Source organism: Pelobates fuscus, chromosome 2, assembly GCF_036172605.1.
Source record: "Pelobates fuscus isolate aPelFus1 chromosome 2, aPelFus1.pri, whole genome shotgun sequence".
NCBI classification, from domain to species: Eukaryota; Metazoa; Chordata; class Amphibia; order Anura; family Pelobatidae; genus Pelobates; species Pelobates fuscus.
Window position 1 is genome coordinate 267,986,991 of NC_086318.1, and position 20,928 is coordinate 268,007,918.

At 49.2% G+C, this 20,928-nt stretch overlaps 1 protein-coding gene across 1 annotated transcript in view; it reads left to right on the forward strand.

The window, feature by feature from the left end:
- Positions 1–20,928, forward strand: part of B3GALNT2 (beta-1,3-N-acetylgalactosaminyltransferase 2) — a 331,198-nt gene that overhangs the window by 101,935 nt on the left and 208,335 nt on the right. The window contains exon 3 of the mRNA XM_063443383.1: positions 10,689–10,789. Within this exon, the coding sequence (XP_063299453.1) occupies positions 10,689–10,789 (101 nt within the window). The remainder of the gene's footprint in view (positions 1–10,688; positions 10,790–20,928) is intronic.

Genomic DNA, 20,928 nt, shown 5'->3' on the forward strand with positions numbered 1-20,928 from the left:
ACAGACAGCCACACGCAGACAGACAGACAGCCACACGCAGACAGACAGACAGCCACACGCAGACAGACAGACAGCCACACGCAGACAGACAGACAGCCACACGCAGACAGACAGACAGCCACACGCAGACAGACAGACAGCCACACGCAGACAGACAGACAGCCACACGCAGACAGACAGACAGACAGCCACACGCAGACAGACAGACAGCCACACGCAGACAGACAGACAGACACACGCAGACAGACAGACAGACAGACACACGCACGCAGACAGACAGACACACGCACACAGACAGACAGGCACACGCGCACACACACGCGCATGCAGACAGACAGACGCGCACACACACGCGCATGCAGACAGACAGACGCGCACACACACGCGCATGCAGACAGGCACACGCAGACAGACAGACGCGCACACACACGCGCATGCAGACAGGCACACGCAGACAGACAGACGCGCACACACACGCGCATGCAGACAGGCACACGCAGACAGACAGACAGACACACGCACGCAGACAGACAGACAGACACACGCACGCAGACAGACAGACAGCCACACGCACGCAGACAGACAGACAGCCACACGCAGACAGACAGCCACACGCAGACAGACAGACAGCCACACGCAGACAGACAGACAGCCACACGCGCACACACACGCGCATGCAGACAGACAGACAGGCACACGCGCACGCAGACAGGCACACGCACACAGACAGACAGACAGACACACGCACACAGACAGACACACGCACACAGACAGACACACGCACACAGACAGACACACGCACACAGACAGACACACGCACACAGACAGACACACGCACACAGACAGACACACGCACACAGACAGACACACGCAGACAGACAGCCACACGCAGACAGACAGACAGCCACACGCAGACAGACAGCCACACGCAGACAGACAGACAGCCACACGCAGACAGACAGACAGCCACACGCAGACAGACAGACAGCCACACGCAGACAGACAGACAGCCACACGCAGACAGACAGACAGCCACACGCAGACAGACAGACAGCCACACGCAGACAGACAGACAGCCACACGCAGACAGACAGACAGCCACACGCAGACAGACAGACAGCCACACGCAGACAGACAGACAGCCACACGCAGACAGACAGACAGGCACACGCACACAGACAGACACACGCACACAGACAGACACACGCACACAGACAGACACACGCACACAGACAGACACACGCACACAGACAGACACACGCAGACAGACAGACACACGCACACACACGGACACACGCAGACAGACAGACGCGCACACACACGCGCATGCAGACAGGCACACGCAGACAGACAGACAGACAGCCACACGCAGACAGACAGACAGACAGCCACACGCAGACAGACAGACAGACAGCCACACGCAGACAGACAGACAGCCACACGCAGACAGACAGACAGCCACACGCAGACAGACAGACAGACAGACACACGCAGACAGACAGACAGACAGCCACACGCAGACAGACAGACAGCCACACGCAGACAGACAGACAGCCACACGCAGACAGACAGACAGACAGACACACGCAGACAGACAGACAGCCACACGCAGACAGACAGACAGACAGCCACACGCAGACAGACAGACAGACAGCCACACGCAGACAGACAGACAGACAGCCACACGCAGACAGACAGACAGACAGCCACACGCACACAGACAGACAGGCACACGCACACAGACAGACAGACAGCCACACGCACACAGACAGACAGGCACACGCACACAGACAGACAGACACACGCACACAGACAGACAGACACACGCAGACAGACAGACGCGCACACACACGCGCATGCAGACAGGCACACGCAGACAGACAGACAGACAGACACACGCACGCAGACAGACAGACAGGCACACGCAGACAGACAGACAGACACACGCAGACAGACAGACAGCCACACGCAGACAGACAGACAGACAGCCACACGCAGACAGACAGCCACACGCAGACAGACAGCCACACGCAGACAGACAGCCACACGCAGACAGACAGCCACACGCAGACAGACAGCCACACGCAGACAGACAGACAGCCACACGCAGACAGACAGACAGCCACACGCAGACAGACAGACAGCCACACGCAGACAGACAGACAGACAGCCACACGCAGACAGACAGACAGACAGCCACACGCAGACAGACAGACAGACAGCCACACGCAGACAGACAGACAGACAGCCACACGCAGACAGACAGACAGACAGCCACACGCAGACAGACAGACAGACAGCCACACGCAGACAGACAGACAGGCACACGCGCACACACGCGCATGCAGACAGACAGACAGGCACACGCGCACACACGCGTGCATGCAGACAGACAGACAGGCACACGCGCACGCAGACAGGCACACGCACACAGACAGACAGACAGACACACGCACACAGACAGACACACGCAGACAGACAGACAGGCACACGCGCGCACACACACGCGCATGCAGACAGACAGACGCGCACACACACGCGCATGCAGACAGGCACACGCAGACAGACAGACAGACACACGCACACAGACAGACAGACAGACACACGCACGCAGACAGACAGACAGCCACACGCAGACAGACAGACAGCCACACGCAGACAGACAGACAGCCACACGCAGACAGACAGACAGCCACACGCAGACAGACAGACAGCCACACGCAGACAGACAGACAGCCACACGCGCACACACACGCGCATGCAGACAGACAGACAGGCACACGCGCACACACACGTGCATGCAGACAGACAGACAGGCACACGCGCACGCAGACAGGCACACGCACACAGACAGACAGACAGACACACGCACACAGACAGACACACGCACACAGACAGACACACGCACACAGACAGACACACGCACACAGACAGACACACGCACACAGACAGACACACGCACACAGACAGACACACGCACACAGACAGACACACGCACACAGACAGACACACGCACACAGACAGACACACGCACACAGGCAGACAGCCACACACACACACACAGGCAGACAGACACACACACACACACAGGCAGACAGACACACACACACACACAGGCAGACAGACACACACACACAGGCAGACAGACACACACACACACACACACACACACACAGGCAGACAGCCACACACACACACACACAGGCAGACAGCCACACGGACAGGCAGACAGCCACACGGACAGGCAGACAGCCACACGGACAGGCAGACAGCCACACGGACAGGCAGACAGCCACACGGACAGGCAGACAGCCACACGGACAGGCAGACAGCCACACGGACAGGCAGACAGCCACACGGACAGGCAGACAGCCACACGGACAGGCAGACAGCCACACGGACAGGCAGACAGCCACACGGACAGGCAGACAGCCACACGGACAGGCAGACAGCCACACGGACAGGCAGACAGCCACACGGACAGGCAGACAGCCACACGGACAGGCAGACAGACAGACAGACAGCCACACGCAGACAGACACAGCCACACGCAGACAGACAGACACAGACAGACACAGCCACACGCAGACAGACAGACACAGACAGACACAGCCACACGCAGACAGACAGACACAGACAGACACAGCCACACGCAGACAGACAGACACAGACAGACACAGCCACACGCAGACAGACAGACAGACAGACGCACACAGACAGACAGACGCACACAGACAGACAGACGCACGCAGACAGACAGACAGACGCACGCAGACAGACAGACGCACGCAGACAGACAGACGCACGCAGACAGACAGACAGACAGACGCACGCAGACAGACAGACAGACAGACAGACAGACGCAGACAGACAGACAGACAGACGCACGCAGACAGACAGACAGACGCACGCAGACAGACAGACAGACGCAGACAGACAGACAGACAGACGCACGCAGACAGACAGACAGACGCACGCAGACAGACAGACAGACGCACGCAGACAGACAGACAGACGCACGCAGACAGACAGACAGACGCACGCAGACAGACAGACGCACGCAGACAGACAGACAGACGCACGCAGACAGACAGACAGACAGACGCACGCAGACAGACAGACGCACGCAGACAGACAGACGCACGCAGACAGACAGACAGACGCACGCAGACAGACAGACAGACGCACGCAGACAGACAGACAGACAGACGCACGCAGACAGACAGACGCACGCAGACAGACAGACAGACAGACGCACGCAGACAGACAGACAGACAGACGCACGCAGACAGACAGACACACGCACACAGACAGACAGACAGACACACGCACACAGACACACGCACGCAGACAGACAGACACACGCACGCAGACAGACAGACACACGCACGCAGACAGACAGACACACGCACGCAGACAGACAGACACACGCAGACAGACAGACAGACACACGCAGACAGACAGACAGCCACACGCAGACAGACAGACAGCCACACGCAGACAGACAGACAGCCACACGCAGACAGACAGACAGCCACACGCAGACAGACAGACAGCCACACGCAGACAGACAGACAGCCACACGCAGACAGACAGACAGCCACACGCAGACAGACAGACAGCCACACGCAGACAGACAGACAGCCACACGCAGACAGACAGACAGCCACACGCAGACAGACAGACAGCCACACGCAGACAGACAGACAGCCACACGCAGACAGACAGACAGCCACACGCAGACAGACAGACAGCCACACGCACACAGACAGACAGCCACACGCAGACAGACAGACAGCCACACGCACACAGACAGACAGCCACACGCAGACAGACAGACAGCCACACGCACACAGACAGACACACGCACACAGACAGACACACGCACACAGACAGACACACGCACACAGACAGACACACGCACACAGACAGACACACGCACACAGACAGACACACGCACACAGACAGACACACGCACACAGACAGACACACGCACACAGACAGACAGACAGACGCACACAGACAGACAGACAGACGCACGCAGACAGACAGACAGACACACGCACGCAGACAGACAGACACACGCACGCAGACAGACACACGCACGCAGACAGACAGACACACGCACGCAGACAGACAGACAGACGCACGCACGCAGACAGACAGACACACGCACGCAGACAGACACACGCACGCAGACAGACAGACACACGCACGCAGACAGACAGACAGACGCACACAGACAGACAGACAGACGCACGCAGACAGACAGACGCACGCAGACAGACAGACGCACGCAGACAGACAGACGCACGCAGACAGACAGACGCATGCAGACAGACAGACACACGCACACAGACAGACAGACAGACGCACGCACACAGACACACGCACGCAGACAGACAGACAGACGCACACAGACAGACAGACACACGCACACAGACAGACAGCCACACGCAGACAGACAGACAGCCACACGCACACAGACAGACAGCCACACGCACACAGACAGACAGCCACACGCACACAGACAGACAGCCACACGCAGACAGACAGACAGCCACACGCAGACAGACAGACAGCCACACGCAGACAGACAGACAGCCACACGCAGACAGACAGACAGCCACACGCAGACAGACAGACAGCCACACGCAGACAGACAGCCACACGCAGACAGACAGCCACACGCAGACAGACAGCCACACGCAGACAGACAGCCACACGCAGACAGACAGCCACACGCAGACAGACAGCCACACGCAGACAGACAGCCACACGCAGACAGACAGCCACACGCAGACAGACAGCCACACGCAGACAGACAGCCACACGCACACAGACAGACACACGCACACAGACAGACACACGCACACAGACAGACACACGCACACAGACAGACACACGCACACAGACAGACACACGCACACAGACAGACAGACAGACGCACGCAGACAGACAGACAGACGCACGCAGACAGACAGACAGACAGACGCACGCAGACAGACAGACAGACAGACGCACGCAGACAGACAGACACACGCACGCAGACAGACAGACACACGCACGCAGACAGACAGACAGACGCACACAGACAGACAGACAGACGCACGCAGACAGACAGACGCACGCAGACAGACAGACGCACGCAGACAGACAGACGCATGCAGACAGACAGACACACGCACACAGACAGACAGACAGACGCACGCACACAGACAGACAGCCACACGCAGACAGACAGACAGCCACACGCAGACAGACAGACAGCCACACGCAGACAGACAGACAGCCACACGCAGACAGACAGACAGCCACACGCAGACAGACAGCCACACGCAGACAGACAGCCACACGCAGACAGACAGACAGCCACACGCAGACAGACAGCCACACGCAGACAGACAGACACACGCAGACAGACAGACACACGCAGACAGACAGACACACGCAGACAGACAGACACACGCAGACAGACAGACACACGCAGACAGACAGACACACGCAGACAGACAGACACACGCAGACAGACAGACACACGCAGACAGACAGACACACGCAGACAGACAGACACACGCAGACAGACAGACGCAGACAGACAGACGCAGACAGACAGACAGACGCAGACAGACAGACAGACGCAGACAGACAGACGCAGACAGACAGACGCACGCAGACAGACAGACGCACGCAGACAGACAGACGCACGCAGACAGACAGACACACGCAGACAGACAGACACACGCAGACAGACAGACACACGCAGACAGACAGACACACGCAGACAGACAGACAGACGCAGACAGACAGACAGACGCAGACAGACAGACAGACGCAGACAGACAGACAGACGCAGACAGACGCAGACAGACAGACGCAGACAGACGCAGACAGACAGACGCAGACAGACAGACGCAGACAGACAGACGCAGACAGACAGACGCAGACAGACAGACGCAGACAGACAGACGCAGACAGACAGACGCAGACAGACGCAGACAGACAGACGCAGACAGACAGACAGACGCACGCAGACAGACGCAGACAGACGCACGCAGACAGACAGACGCAGACAGACAGACGCAGACAGACAGACGCAGACAGACAGACGCAGACAGACAGACGCAGACAGACAGACGCAGACAGACAGACGCAGACAGACAGACGCAGACAGACAGACGCAGACAGACAGACGCAGACAGACGCAGACAGACAGACGCAGACAGACACACACAGGCAGACACACACAGGCAGACACACACAGGCAGACACAGACAGGCAGACGCAGACAGGCAGACGCAGACAGGCAGACACACACAGGCACACACACACACACACACTGACAGACAGACAGAGACACACACACACACATGCAGACAGACAGACAGACGCAGACACACACACACACATGCAGACAGACAGACAGACGCAGACACACACACACATGCAGACAGACAGACAGACGCAGACACACACACACACATGCAGACAGACAGACGCAGACACACACACACACATGCAGACAGACAGACAGACGCAGACACACACACACACATGCAGACAGACAGACAGACGCAGACACACACACACACATGCAGACAGACAGACAGACGCAGACACACACACACATGCAGACAGACAGACAGACGCAGACACACACACACACATGCAGACAGACAGACAGACGCAGACACACACACACACATGCAGACAGACAGACAGACGCAGACACACACACACACATGCAGACAGACAGACAGACGCAGACACACACACACACATGCAGACAGACAGACAGACGCAGACACACACACACACATGCAGACAGACAGACAGACGCAGACACACACACACACATGCAGACAGACAGACAGACGCAGACACACACACACACACGCAGACAGACAGACAGACAGACAGACAGAGACACACACACACGCAGGCAGACAGACAGACACACAGACACACACACACACACACGCAGGCAGACAGACAGACAGAGACACACACACACGCAGGCAGACAGACAGAGACACACACACACGCAGGCAGACAGACAGAGACACACACACACACAGGCAGACAGACACACACACACACACAGGCAGACAGACACACACGTTACCTCTGTTCCTTGTGGAGGCAGTGCAGGTCCTGGATTCTGGTTGTTGGGGGAAGCAGGGACTCCTTCCTGCTTCCCCTGCAGCAGTTACACTGCATTTTAGCCCCGCCCCGCCGCACAGTAAGCCCCGTCCCCGCCTCACGGTAAGCCCCGCCCCGCCTCAATTTTATTTATTTATTTTATCCCGGCCGGCCCGTGTGAGCTTGTGCAGCCGCAGGGCGCCCCCTGCTCCATGGCGCCCTGTGCGGCCGCACAGCTCGCACACCCCTAAGGCCGGCCCTGCATGTGTCCTTAAGGGGTTAATGTTACCCTCCCCTCCCTCTTTTTTTAGTGTTCTCTCTTCTGTCCCTTAGTTTTCTTTTCTCCCCCCTGCTTTCTCCCCCCCTGCTTTCCCCCCCCTAGTGTGCATAATGTCTTTGGAACCCTTGGCAGCAGCCATAAGGGAGGATGTGGCAATTAGAGGACACCAATGCGATCAGACCTAATCTAAGCTAATTTTATATGTCAACTATGTCACTTCAACACTACAGGATCCAATTAATTCCATGGAGGCTGTAATGGATATCATACACCAATTCTCAAAGATATCAGGATATAAATTGAGCTAGGAAAAATCAACTGCGTTGGGTAGCAATATTATCGAGAGAGAGAAAGGAAAAAAAGTTAAGTGATAAATATGGATTTAAGTTGGAGTCAAATTCATTGAATTATCTTGAAATTCAAATTTAGTGTGGGTATCACAAAAATTGTCAAAAATACTTTTTACCCTTATTCAAGCAAATCAATAAAAAAAATACTGGGGAGAAAAATGCTAATTTAATTGTGGGGTAAATATTTTGAAATCATACATTCTCTACAAATGCGTATATCTTTTTAGATTAATCCTGCTTAGTTTCTCATCATAGATATATCTGAAATTTGGAATAAGATCAAAATAAGTATGGGCCTAAGAGGTCGGGTAGTGGTCTGCCGCGAGCAAGGTAAGTATTTTTTATTTTGTCGGCGTGACCGCTGAGTTTCCGTGTGGCCACGCCTACAAAATCCTGCAGAACCGTGACAGTAGGCGACTCAGATCAAAAAGAGACTAACTATTCTACTCCAAAAAATCAGGGGCTGTTAGCACATTGTAGCAGATTAATAGAGAGTATGTAGAAAACTATTAAAATAAAAGCCCTTGATAAATGGCAAAAAGATTTAAATATATCAATTGAGAAAGAAGAATGGATTGTTATATCAATAAGGTAATCCATTGTTTAAATATAGTTGAAGCACACTATAAAATTTATGAATAGGTGGTATAGAGTACCTACGTTTCTATCCAAGATATACCTAGCTCTATTAGATAATTGCTGAAGATGTGGATTGAATAATGGTGATAATATAAACAAAGAGAATGTTACCTGTGCTCTGGCCTAAATCCCCATGTACATTTAAACAAAATGGAGGCTCTTTCCAATGGCCATTTGAATATATAAGCTCACCTGCCACGTCAAGGCAGTTCCTACACTAGCCATTAGATATGCTGATATCAGCCAAGAATCTCCAGTAAGACAGGAAGGGGTATTTTATAAACCCTTTCACATTTAACCCTTTATAGGGCTTCTACACAAACAATAAATTTTGCTGGTATCAGACAAAGTGTAAACATCTCTGAGACAGGAAGGGGTGTGTTATAAACCCCTACATACTTAACCCTGAATAGGACTATAACACATACAAATCACCTTGCTGGTATCCGCTAAAAGGCACATTTCTCTGATGAGACAGGAAGGGGTGCTGCCCCTACATACTTATAAATGATTAATAAGACAAACGCAAGGAGGCTGACCGCAATGTAACATAGCTGTGTGATACAAAATTCATATACAAACACAAAGATTGCGCTTACAGCAGCAGTAGCTTAGTATCCAACAGCTTAAAATACATAGCAAAAACAAAGAACGTTACCTGCGCTCTGGCCTAAATCCCCATGTACATTTAAACAAAATGGAGGCTCTTTAGTTTTATTCCAATGGCCATTTAAATATATGAGCTCACCTGCCACGTCAAGGCAAGCCTCAATAGGTGAGTTCCTACACTAGCCATTAGATATGCTGATATCAGCCAAGAATCTCCGGAATCCGACAAAGTGTAAACCAGCAAGGTGATTTGTATGTGTTATAGCCCTATTCAGGGTTAAGTATGTAGGAGTTACAATGCTGCCGCCCATCCCATGTGTTCCCTATTAAGTTAATAAATATATGGGGGTGTATATACAAAATACCCCTCTCTGTTTCATTAGAGATATCTTTGCCTGAAGCTCAAGGAAGCAAGGTGAAAGGTGAGTGTAAGACCTGCCGTTGGCAGGCGGGCATTCCTTGCAATGGCCATTAGAGTAACTAAATGACCTCCATTTGTTTAAATATAAATAGGGATTTAGGAGAGAGCGCAGGTAACTTTTTTCTTTGGTTTTTACTTTTTCTTTTATACTTTGACAATATTATACATTTAAAAAAAGCACAGTCCCATACATAACAATTTAGTTTTTTAATTTGCACTGTTTCAATACTGTCTTTAATCTATTTAGTGTTCTTGCGAAGTTCATAATAGGATCTCATGGCTGTGATGTTCCTATTGAAGATCGGGAAGACCCTTACTCCTGCAAGATTTTAAACATCACTGACCCAAGTATGTATTATTTAAAAATGTCTATTGTTTAATGATCATTAAAACATGTAAATAATGGCTAAAAAGCAAGAGTTTTGAGATTGTTTTATGTTTAAAACCAAGTATAGTCTAAAATAGCTAATTTTAAAAGGGGAAAGAATATCCTACACAGCCTTTTTTATATTTTTATTTTTTATTAAATCCAATTTTATTAGTTTTCTAGGAAACCGTACAAAGGGAAATGTCCAATCAGGATACAGAGGATGAATCAGAGGGACACTCCCTTAGTAGCCAGGGTGCAACTGAACCAGAGGTTTTCAACAATCTGGAAACCGCGTTATAAACCACTTTATCACAGCCAGTGTTGGAATAGGTGGATCTATCAAATTAGCTAACAAATATAAGACTCTTACAAACAAGGAACCAGTTATCATATCAAAAGAAACCGTTATAAAGGAAAGAAAAGAGGGTAAGGGAGAATGACCCTGTGACAGGCACAGAGAGCTGGGTCTATTAATCTTGGGTTCATATCTAGACCACCATGGTAGACGGTACAAACGAAGGTTGCGAACACTGCTATTCTTGTGTACATTTTGTAATTTACTTGTGAACTTACTGAAATATGTTGCTTCTCTAGCTGACCCTGCATGCTCCAATGGCTTTAGGGCTCCTTTGGATGTTGTGTGATATATCTTACCTTCGTTCTGAGTCCAGATACTGCTTGAGTGCTAGGGGAACAATGAGCGATGTCTTTATTGTGGGGTAACTAACAAAATGCCTTACTGGTTCATAATGAACTCAGTGGTGCTGGTATAAGGACCCACACACCCAAAAATTGCCCTAAAAAATGTATCCACAAATTTAAAATAACCACACTCACAGTTGTTAAATGCTCAAAGACATAAGTAGTTTTCATTACTTGGCATATGAGACATTTGTATTAGAGAAACCTGAGAAAAAAAACTGTTTAGCCAACAAAGTTTGAAAAGCAAGACGGTCCAAATCCGACCTCTACGTATCAAACATCTGAAAAATATCAGAATAAAACCGGTTTAACCCATAAATTGCCTCACAAAGTTACATGCTTTCCCATTAGACAGATAACTCTCTATCTCTTGCTCCCCCTCCCTTCCCCTCCCTCCCTCCCTCCCCCCTATATATTTTTTGGGTTTAATAACTTTTTTTATTGTTTTCAGGTAGAAAATAAGTGGGATACAGAAAAAAGAAAAAGTGGGGGTTATTCAAGGGTAACATAGTGGGGATCAACCGTACAATGCACAATCCGCAGAGCAACACTTTACATTTGTCAGATGCCTGGTACCAGTTGTGGATTGCTGTTAGATTATGCACATGAAGTCCCAATATACATTGTTCCCATATTTTCGCATATCTGTCTCTTCTCCATAGTGCTGACCAGTGTATCTCTTTTAATTCCCTTGTTTTCTCCATCCGCTGCACCCATTGCTCTCTGGAGGGTATGTTGGGTTGACGCCAGTACATCAGGGTTAAGGCATTGGCTTCTCCCATTAATAGGTTCAGTAGTTGCTGTTTATGCATTTCCTTAAAGGAATGTGGCCGACCTAAAAGTACTTGGGATGGGGTTAAGTGGGTCTGCAGAGGCATGATTTCCGCGATATCGGTTAGTATTTGTTGCCAGTACAGGGCTATGTCCTTACAATGCCACCAAATGTGTTTCACACCTCCAGCATTTATCACTGACTGGGGGCCAAAAGGTGTGGAGTTGCGCTGGAGTTCTGTACCATGTGGTGACCCTTTTGTACAAGGTCTCTTTGCGGGCTATGCGAAGTGGGGTTTTGATCCCAGATTCCATAATGTGGGTCCAGTCCCTGTCGGACATGTGGGTGCGAAGTCCTCTCATCCATTTACGTTGGAATAAAGGTTTGGTCTGATCCCCTACTGCTGCTTGAAGAATGGGGTATATGTTAGGGGGCGTTGGGATGCGTTCCCTGGGCCACAAAGAAGTTCAAAGGGTGTTTTGTCCTTTGGGCACCAGATAGGGAGGACTGACTGGGTCAAGCAGTTGTTTAATTGGGTCCAGCCCATAATGTCTAGTTGAAGACGTTATGCCTGGGGAAGACCTTTAATTTGGGAGGGTCCTCTGCTGTCAGGACTTCTGCTATGTCTGTGTTGGGGATTCCAGTTATTCGGGATAATTTGGTACTCCCTTGCCCATTCTGGAAATCTGGGTTGGCTGCTAGTGGAAAGAACACAGAGTCCCGGGGACAGTCCTAAGCTGTCCCTGTGTCTTCGCCACACTTGGAGAGTGTTGTATATGAATGGGTGGTGTGTAGGGGAGAGTTCTTTAAGTTGGCGTGTCTGCCAGGGTAGTGTGTAGAGGGGAATCCTCGCAAAGCTCTGTTCTAGACCGTACCAGGATCTTTTCCTATCTGTGTCTGTCCATATGCGAGTGAGTAGAACCGCTACATAGTACTTGTATAAGTGAGGTAGTCCCAGACCCCCACTGTCCAGACTGGCCGTCAATGTAGAGTAGGCAAGCCTCGCAGGCTTGTTGCCCCATATGTATTTCGTGAAAAGGGTCCGCATGAGTCGAAAGAATTCCCCTGGGAGGGAGATGGGAAGAGCTTGGAACATATACAGTATCCTTGGTAAGATCATAATCTTTATTACATTGTAGCAAGGTAGATGGCAGGAACCGCACTCACTCTCAACGGCCACAGGTGCTCTGGAGCAGGACCAGCAAACTCACAGGCACTCCAAATGTGAAGCCGCAGGCAGATTTATTGCAACGAAATGCACAGCAACGTTTCGACCTGACTAGAGGTCTTTGTCAAGCTAACATCACCATGTGAATAAAGTGCATATATAGCAAAAAGTGCAAAAGAGGAGGTCAATCAATAATTCAATTAATTGATTAACAAGAGACATTAATTAGTGCAAAGAGTCCAAAACACACAAATATCAAAATTGTACAGAATCAATATTACAAAGAATTACAAACAGTAATACATTAAGTTAAAAAATTAATGCAAAAGTATACAGTTACTATAGAATACATATACTATGTATATGTGAGTATAATCAAATGACATGTATAATAATCAAATCCGCTTACCTATTTGTACCAAGTAGAGGAGACAGCATAAGATATAAGGGAAAAAAGAAGAAAAAGAAATAAACCTAAAAAAATTTAAATACAAATAAATATAAAAGTGCCTATGATAGCGTTCAAATGCAGATAATTTCCCGATAGATGGAACGCTTATCGGATTGGTGGAGCGCAGGAGTGTAAACTCCCCAACTACGGGGAGACAAACAAAAAGGCATTTTGTGTTTAATTACAAGAACGGCATATCTGAGCGTGCGCAACAGGCCCTTAGTATTTCGACAAGTATCACATAATTGTAACGAAAGAGTAAGTGTTCGTTTAACCAAACACACGAAAGGTATATAGGGTCATGAGACCAGCGGCACGAATGAACATTAATATGATAGCTGGTCATACGGAAAAACTTAATGGCATACGAACTAAGACCCATACTGATACTAGAGAAATAAGACCCATACTGACACTAGAGAGTATCCAAATAAAGCCAATTAAAGGTGAAGTAAAATAAATGCAAAAAAAAAGAAAGTAAAAAATATGAATAATCAAAGATAAAAATAAAAATAAAACTATAAAAAAAAATAGACATAGAAAAATAAATATAGAAAAATAAAACTATAAAAATAAAGAAAATAAATACATAAAAAATAATAAAAAATAAACCATAAAAAATAATAATAAAATAATCAAACTACAAAAATAAGAGTAAAAACTAAAAGAGAGAGTAAAGAAAAAAAAGGATACTAAAGAAGAAATCACATAGAAAGTCACAGTCAATATAGAAATACATCAAGTATTTATAGCAAAAGATACAAGTGAAAAATTACAAGAAACAAATACCTCACAACACAAAGCTCAGCAATTGAGATAAAAGATGGAGAATAGGGGACCAAAAAATAGACATCTAAAAGATGCACATATATAGCTCTCAAGAAGTGAATATAACCACTATATAATAAAACACAGTGTAGCAGAGACAAATGAAAATATCAAAGCGTACATATAAAATGTGTATAATGTGCAAACAGTAATAAAGTGCACGTGCAACAATACAAATATTTAAAATTAAAGTGCCTATAGTAATAAAGATATATCTACAAGGGAAGTGACCCAAACACGATACAGTACTAGGTAATGTGAATACGCGATATAGTGTAATTACCAGTATATAACAATAAGAAACAGTTAATGATTAAAATATAAAAAAGACAATTACAAATTACATTGTACATTACATTCTTTAGATTTCGTCTGATATTTTCTATGAGGGGAGGGTAGTTCAGTTTGTATAGGCCTTTGAGTGTCGTGGTCAGGTGTAACCCTAAATATGATAGTCCTGAACTCGTCCATGGGAATCTGTGGGCCTGTCTGATACGTGATTGCAGATTTGGAGGTACGGAAATCCCTAGGATTTCACATTTATCCGTGTTGATTTTGAAGTTAGACAGGGACCCAAAGTTCCCCCTCCTCTCTCTCTCCCCCCTCCTCTCACTCTCCCCCCTCCTCTCTCTCTCCCCCCTCCTCTCTCTCTCCCCCCTCCTCTCACTCTCCCCCCTCCTCTCTCTCTCCCCCCTCCTCTCTCTCCCCCCTCCTCTCACTCTCCCCCCTCCTCTCTCTCTCCCCCTCCTCTCTCTCTCCCCCTCCTCTCTCTCCCCCCTTCTCTCTCTCCCCCCCTTCTCTCTCTCCCCCCCTTCTCTCTCTCCCCCCCTTCTCTCTCTCCCCCCTTCTCTCTCTCCCCCCCTTCTCTCTCTCCCCCCTTCTCTCTCTCCCCCCCTTCTCTCTCTCCCCCCTTCTCTCTCTCCCCCCCTTCTCTCTCTCCCCCCCTTCTCTCTCTCTCTCTCACCCCTTCTCTCTCTCTCTCTCTCCCCATCTCTCTCTCTCTCTTTCCCCATCTCTCTCTCTCTCTCTCTCCCCATCTCTCTCTTTCCCCCTTTCCCCATCTCTCTCTTTCCCCCTTTCCCCATCTCTCTTTCCCCCTTTCCCCATCTCTCTCTTTCCCCCTTTCCCCATCTCTCTCTTTCCCCCTTTCCCCATCTCTCTCTTTCCCCCCTCCTCTCTCTCCCCCCTCCTCTCTCTCCCCCCTCCTCTCTCTCCCCCCCTTCTCTCTCTCCCCCCCTTCTCTCTCTCCCCCCATCTCTCTCTCCCCCCCCTTCTCTCTCCCCCCCTTCTCTCTCTCCCCCCTTCTCTCTCCCCCCCTTCTCTCTCTCCCCCCCTTCTCTCTCCCCCTTCTCTCTCTCTCACCCCTTCTCTCTCTCTCTCCCCTTCTCTCTCTCTCTCCCCATCTCTCTCTCTCTCTCTCTCTCTCTCCCCATCTCTCTCTCTCTCTCTCTCTCCCCATCTCTCTCTCTCTCTCCCCATCTCTCTCTCTCTCCCCATCTCTCTCTTTCCCCTTTCCCCATCTCTCTCTTTCCCCCTTTCCCCATCTCTCTCTCTCCCCCTTTCCCCATCTCTCTCTTTCCCCCTTTCCCCATCTCTCTCTTTCCCCCTTTCCCCATCTCTCTCTTTCCCCCTTTCCCCATCTCTCTCTTTCCCCCTTTCCCCATCTCTCTCTCTCTCTTTCCCCATCTCTCTCTTTCCCCCTTTCCCCATCTCTCTCTTTCCCCCTTTCCCCATCTCTCTCTTTCCCCCCATTCCCCATCTCTCTCTTTCCCCCCTTTCCCCATCTCTCTCTTTCCCCCCTTTCCCCATCTCTCTCTGTGGCGGAACCCGCCTCGCCACTGGGCATTGGAGAGGCCTGACTGCCCGCCTCCTACCTGCTGACTATGGCCCCTGGTAAAGTTGTACTTTTGAATGCAATATTTGGGCATATTGTATTTTATTGTGCGGCTACTGTCCCTTTAAGCACAGTGATTGGACTTTTATTGAACTGTGCTGGCCTTTTAAAAACAGTGTATGGACATACTGAAACTTTTTGGACACTTCCTCTTCCCCTCCCCCGGATCCATTGTTCTCCAGCAGGGTGTTGTCCCAGGGACAAGGAAAAGCCAAGCTTGCAAGTGAAAACAAAGGACTTCGACCTAACCGTTAAACCCCTGAACCTATTCAAGTGAATTTTGGATATGTTTGTCCCCAAGTTATACTGGTTAAAATAATATAAGTTTTATGTATGTACGATGTTAACTCACAAAGTTATAAAAATTTATAAAAAGTGTAACTTTTCAGCTTGGAGATAATTGAGTAGATACAGTAATTGACTCAATTATCTCCTAAGCAGAGGGGAGGAATATGCTGGGTGTGTTTCTATTGTCCCATTGTGTCTGATTGGCTGCTGTACTTGCATTGTATGTGTTGTAATGTGTTTATTGGTTGTTCTGCAAAACCCTGTGAGCAGTACTATGTTTTGTGGATTGTGAATAAAAGAGGCTGTATGTGCCAGTACAGGGAGTTCCTGTTTTACCCTCAAAGTGATGTGTCGTCTCATTATTGGGGGAAGGATTTATTGTATGCTGTTCCAGTTGACTGCTAGGAGTACAAGCCTATTCGTATGGTTCCTATTCAATGGTCTACAGCATTCATACGCTTGGGAGAATTTAAAGGTTTCTCGTATTCGGTGATTATGGTGTCTGCCAGAGTGCTTGGAGTCCTCAGGAAGCACTAGGAGCATCCATTAACGGAGGTACCAAGTCGGGGTGCCAGGTGATCCGTTACACTCTCTTTCCCCCCTTTCCCCATCTCTCTCTTTCCCCCTTTCCCCATCTCTCTCTTTCCCCCTTTCCCCATCTCTCTCTTTCCCCCTTTCCCCATCTCTCTCTTTCCCCCTTTCCCCATCTCTCTCTTTCCCCCTTTCCCCATCTCTCTCTTTCCCCCTTTCCCCATCTCTCTCTTTCCCCCTTTCCCCATCTCTCTCTTTCCCCCTTTCCCCATCTCTCTCTTTCCCCCTTTCCCCATCTCTCTTTCCCCCTTTCCCCATCTCTCTCTCTCTCTCTCTTTCCCCCCATCTCTCTCTCTCTCTCTCTTTCCCCCATCTCTCTCTCTCTCTTTCCATCTCTCTCTCTCTTTCCCCCCATCTCTCTCTCTCTTTCCATCTCTCTCTCTTTCCATCTCTCTCTCTCTCTTTCCATCTCTCTCTCTTTCCCCATCTCTCTCTCTTTCCCCATCTCTCTCTCTCTCTCTCTCTCTCTCTCTCTTCCTATACTTTTGTGGTGCATTAGTTCTCTTGTTGGAGGAAAGTTCAATCTTAAGTATACATACCCCAAAAAATAAAGTGTGGGGGAGGGGTGTGTGTAGTTTGTTTGTGAAGGGTGCATGGGGTCTGTGCTGTGTGTGGGTGAGATGTGTAAATCTATCAAAATTCTTCTTCTTTCCTTTTACCAGGGAGGGGGAACATGATGCTGCAAGCCCTGGTGGCATGTTCACGTTAGCCTGCAACTCCTCCGGCTGCAGGCTGACTCTCCTGTCCTCCTGCGAGCACAGCACTGTATCAGTGCGTTGCCATTGTAAAGTGTGGCAACGCTCCAACCAGCCTGCTCGCGAGAGGAACACAGATCCTCAATAACCCTTCCCTCCCTCTGCTGTAACGAAGTGCCAGCGGGCCAATGATGGAGGTCTTTGATTTCCTCACCAGCCCGAGAGGGCTTACAGCAAGACTGGCTCTGCATGGGCTGGCAGGGGAGATGAAAGGATCTCCCCTGCCGTCCTTGGGCCATGGCCATCGAGGCCCACTGGACGTTTTCTGCAGAACCCACCACCTCCCCCCTGAAATCCCAAACCGCCCACTAGTAGGCAGTAGGGAACAGGTTGACTACCACTGGTATAACAATGCACGTGGTCCAGTGATCGGTGGCCATTTTGTCTCCCTAATGCAAGCAGCGGTACTTGGTCGTCGAACACCTGGAACTGTTTTCAGTCTTGCATCTCTGCAAACCAGGGCACAGATGGTACCGCTGCCCGTCCCACTTCCCAACCAAATAGTCTGTGTTCACATAGGAACTCCCGAAAGCCGACCGGCCATCCTGCCTAATTCTCTGGAACTGTTTTGGGCTGTCACCTAGTGGCCGGTTGGTCAAAACTTTGTTCGAACGTAACTTTTGTTTTACCGAACCCATCGGAGTGCTTTTTGGATATGTTGTGCGCTCAGATCGGGGCTATTCAGGAATATGATTTTTGTGGGGTTCCTGTACTGTTTTCATGTATTTTTTAGATATGTTAAAATTATATGTACTTTTTTGTATTTGAGAGATAGTTATCCTTATTTGATCTCAATTATCTCTTAAACACAAAGGCTGTTGGGGAAAATAACTTGTGTTTTTGACTTGGAAACCCCATGCTAGGGACAATGCATAAAAGCAGAGTGTGGCAAAATAAAGTCAGTTGTACTCCCAGAACTGTGTGTCATCCAGTTGCTGGGGAGGAGGTGGGCTATTTACTTGGCATTTTGTTTGTTCCTGATTCTACTCTTGGTGATCCAGCGGAGGAAAGTCCCTGACAGGACTAGGGCTCCGCTACAGCCTGTTCAGCCACCGAGGTGAACAGCTGCCTGAGAGCAGAGACTGGCAGTCTCTGGAGGGCTGAGGCAGGCGGGCAGGTCATGGGGGAGGCGGGCGGCCATTGTTTTGAATTAGAGATAATGTTATACTGCCACAGCGCAAATAGTGGGTTTCATAAGGTATGGTACCTTAGTCATTCAGTTGTGAGTTCTTAAGTTGTTACATGGCCTGTGTGACAATAGTAGTCAGCAACACCTCCTCCTTAATGTCAGCAGTTATTTGTTTAGAATGCGCTTGCAATAGAGGAGAATCCTTAGCAGCAAGTTCCATGGCCGTGGCAACATCAATAGTGTTAGTAGGATTGCTTTAGTAATAATAAAGCCGTCCTCTGTCAGCAACTGCTTCTGTATTGTGATATCAGAGGCCTGTTACAAACATGTCATAGAGCACAACAGACAAATAGTTCCCAAACTGACAGGTGCTGGTAAGCTTGCGCGCAGCAATGGTTTAAGTTCTTACATACTCTCAGGTGGTTGGTGTAACGGACCATTTTACTCACAAGAGGATAAAAACTGTTTAGGAAATATCCCCCTTTCCGGATAGACCAGCAGCTACTGCAAGCACCAATCTCCCGAACTGCAAACTGTACGAATCTTCCAACTCCCGAACTGGAAACACACGAACCCTGGAATAGCTGAGCAGGAAAAGCATACAATCCGCTTACACTCCTTGCAGTCAGCATACAATCCAATTCCCCCAATAACGAGACGACACTTCGTTTTGAGGGTCAAGCAGAATCTGAGGTGCTGGCACACCCAGCCTGGTTTTTATTACAGTCTTTGCAAAAACAGGACCGCCCACAGGGAGGTATAAAACAACCAATCACCGTTACATCCCACATATTCCCTCCCCTTATCCTGAGAGGAAACTCAATTACACATACAGTTAAAACATACTTTCTACCCAACTTTCATAACTCTAAAACCATACATCACATTCACATAAAAATACATATTCACAATCAATCCATTCAGGGGAACAACATATTAAAAAAAATGGCATGAATCAGACCAGGGGTTCAAAAGTTAGTAAAATATATTTTGGGCCCTGGCTGGCACATGGCTATCTGGCCGGTTTTACAGAGCCCTCTCTCCTGGAGACAATGGAGAAGTAATTCAATTACCTCCGAGGACAGAGACCAGACTCCATTATGCACATGGGGACACAAAGACCTTAAAACACTTTAAAATACATAAAGTCACCTTTTACACATAACACACAGACATTTCACATATCCCCAGATAGCTGGGATCTGAGCGCACAAAACTACCGAATAGCGCTCAGATCCTATTCACACAGTTCAATTGCCATGGAGCTAAAGTCTTTCCCATAGTCTTTCATTATATGAATGGGCTCCATGGCATAGCTATCTGGGGTATCACTGCTCATACAGGGCAAGTACCGAATGACCCCACTGTATTTAAAGGGCCAGAATGAGTGACATGCACTCTGTTAGGGCCGAATACAGTTTTTAAAGGGCTCAATCTCCCAGGGCCATAGTCCAAAGGCAGCAGGCGGGCAACCAGGCTTCTCCAGTTCATAGTGGCGAGGTTGGTTTCGCCACAGTTGGCACTTGCAGTACAGTACTC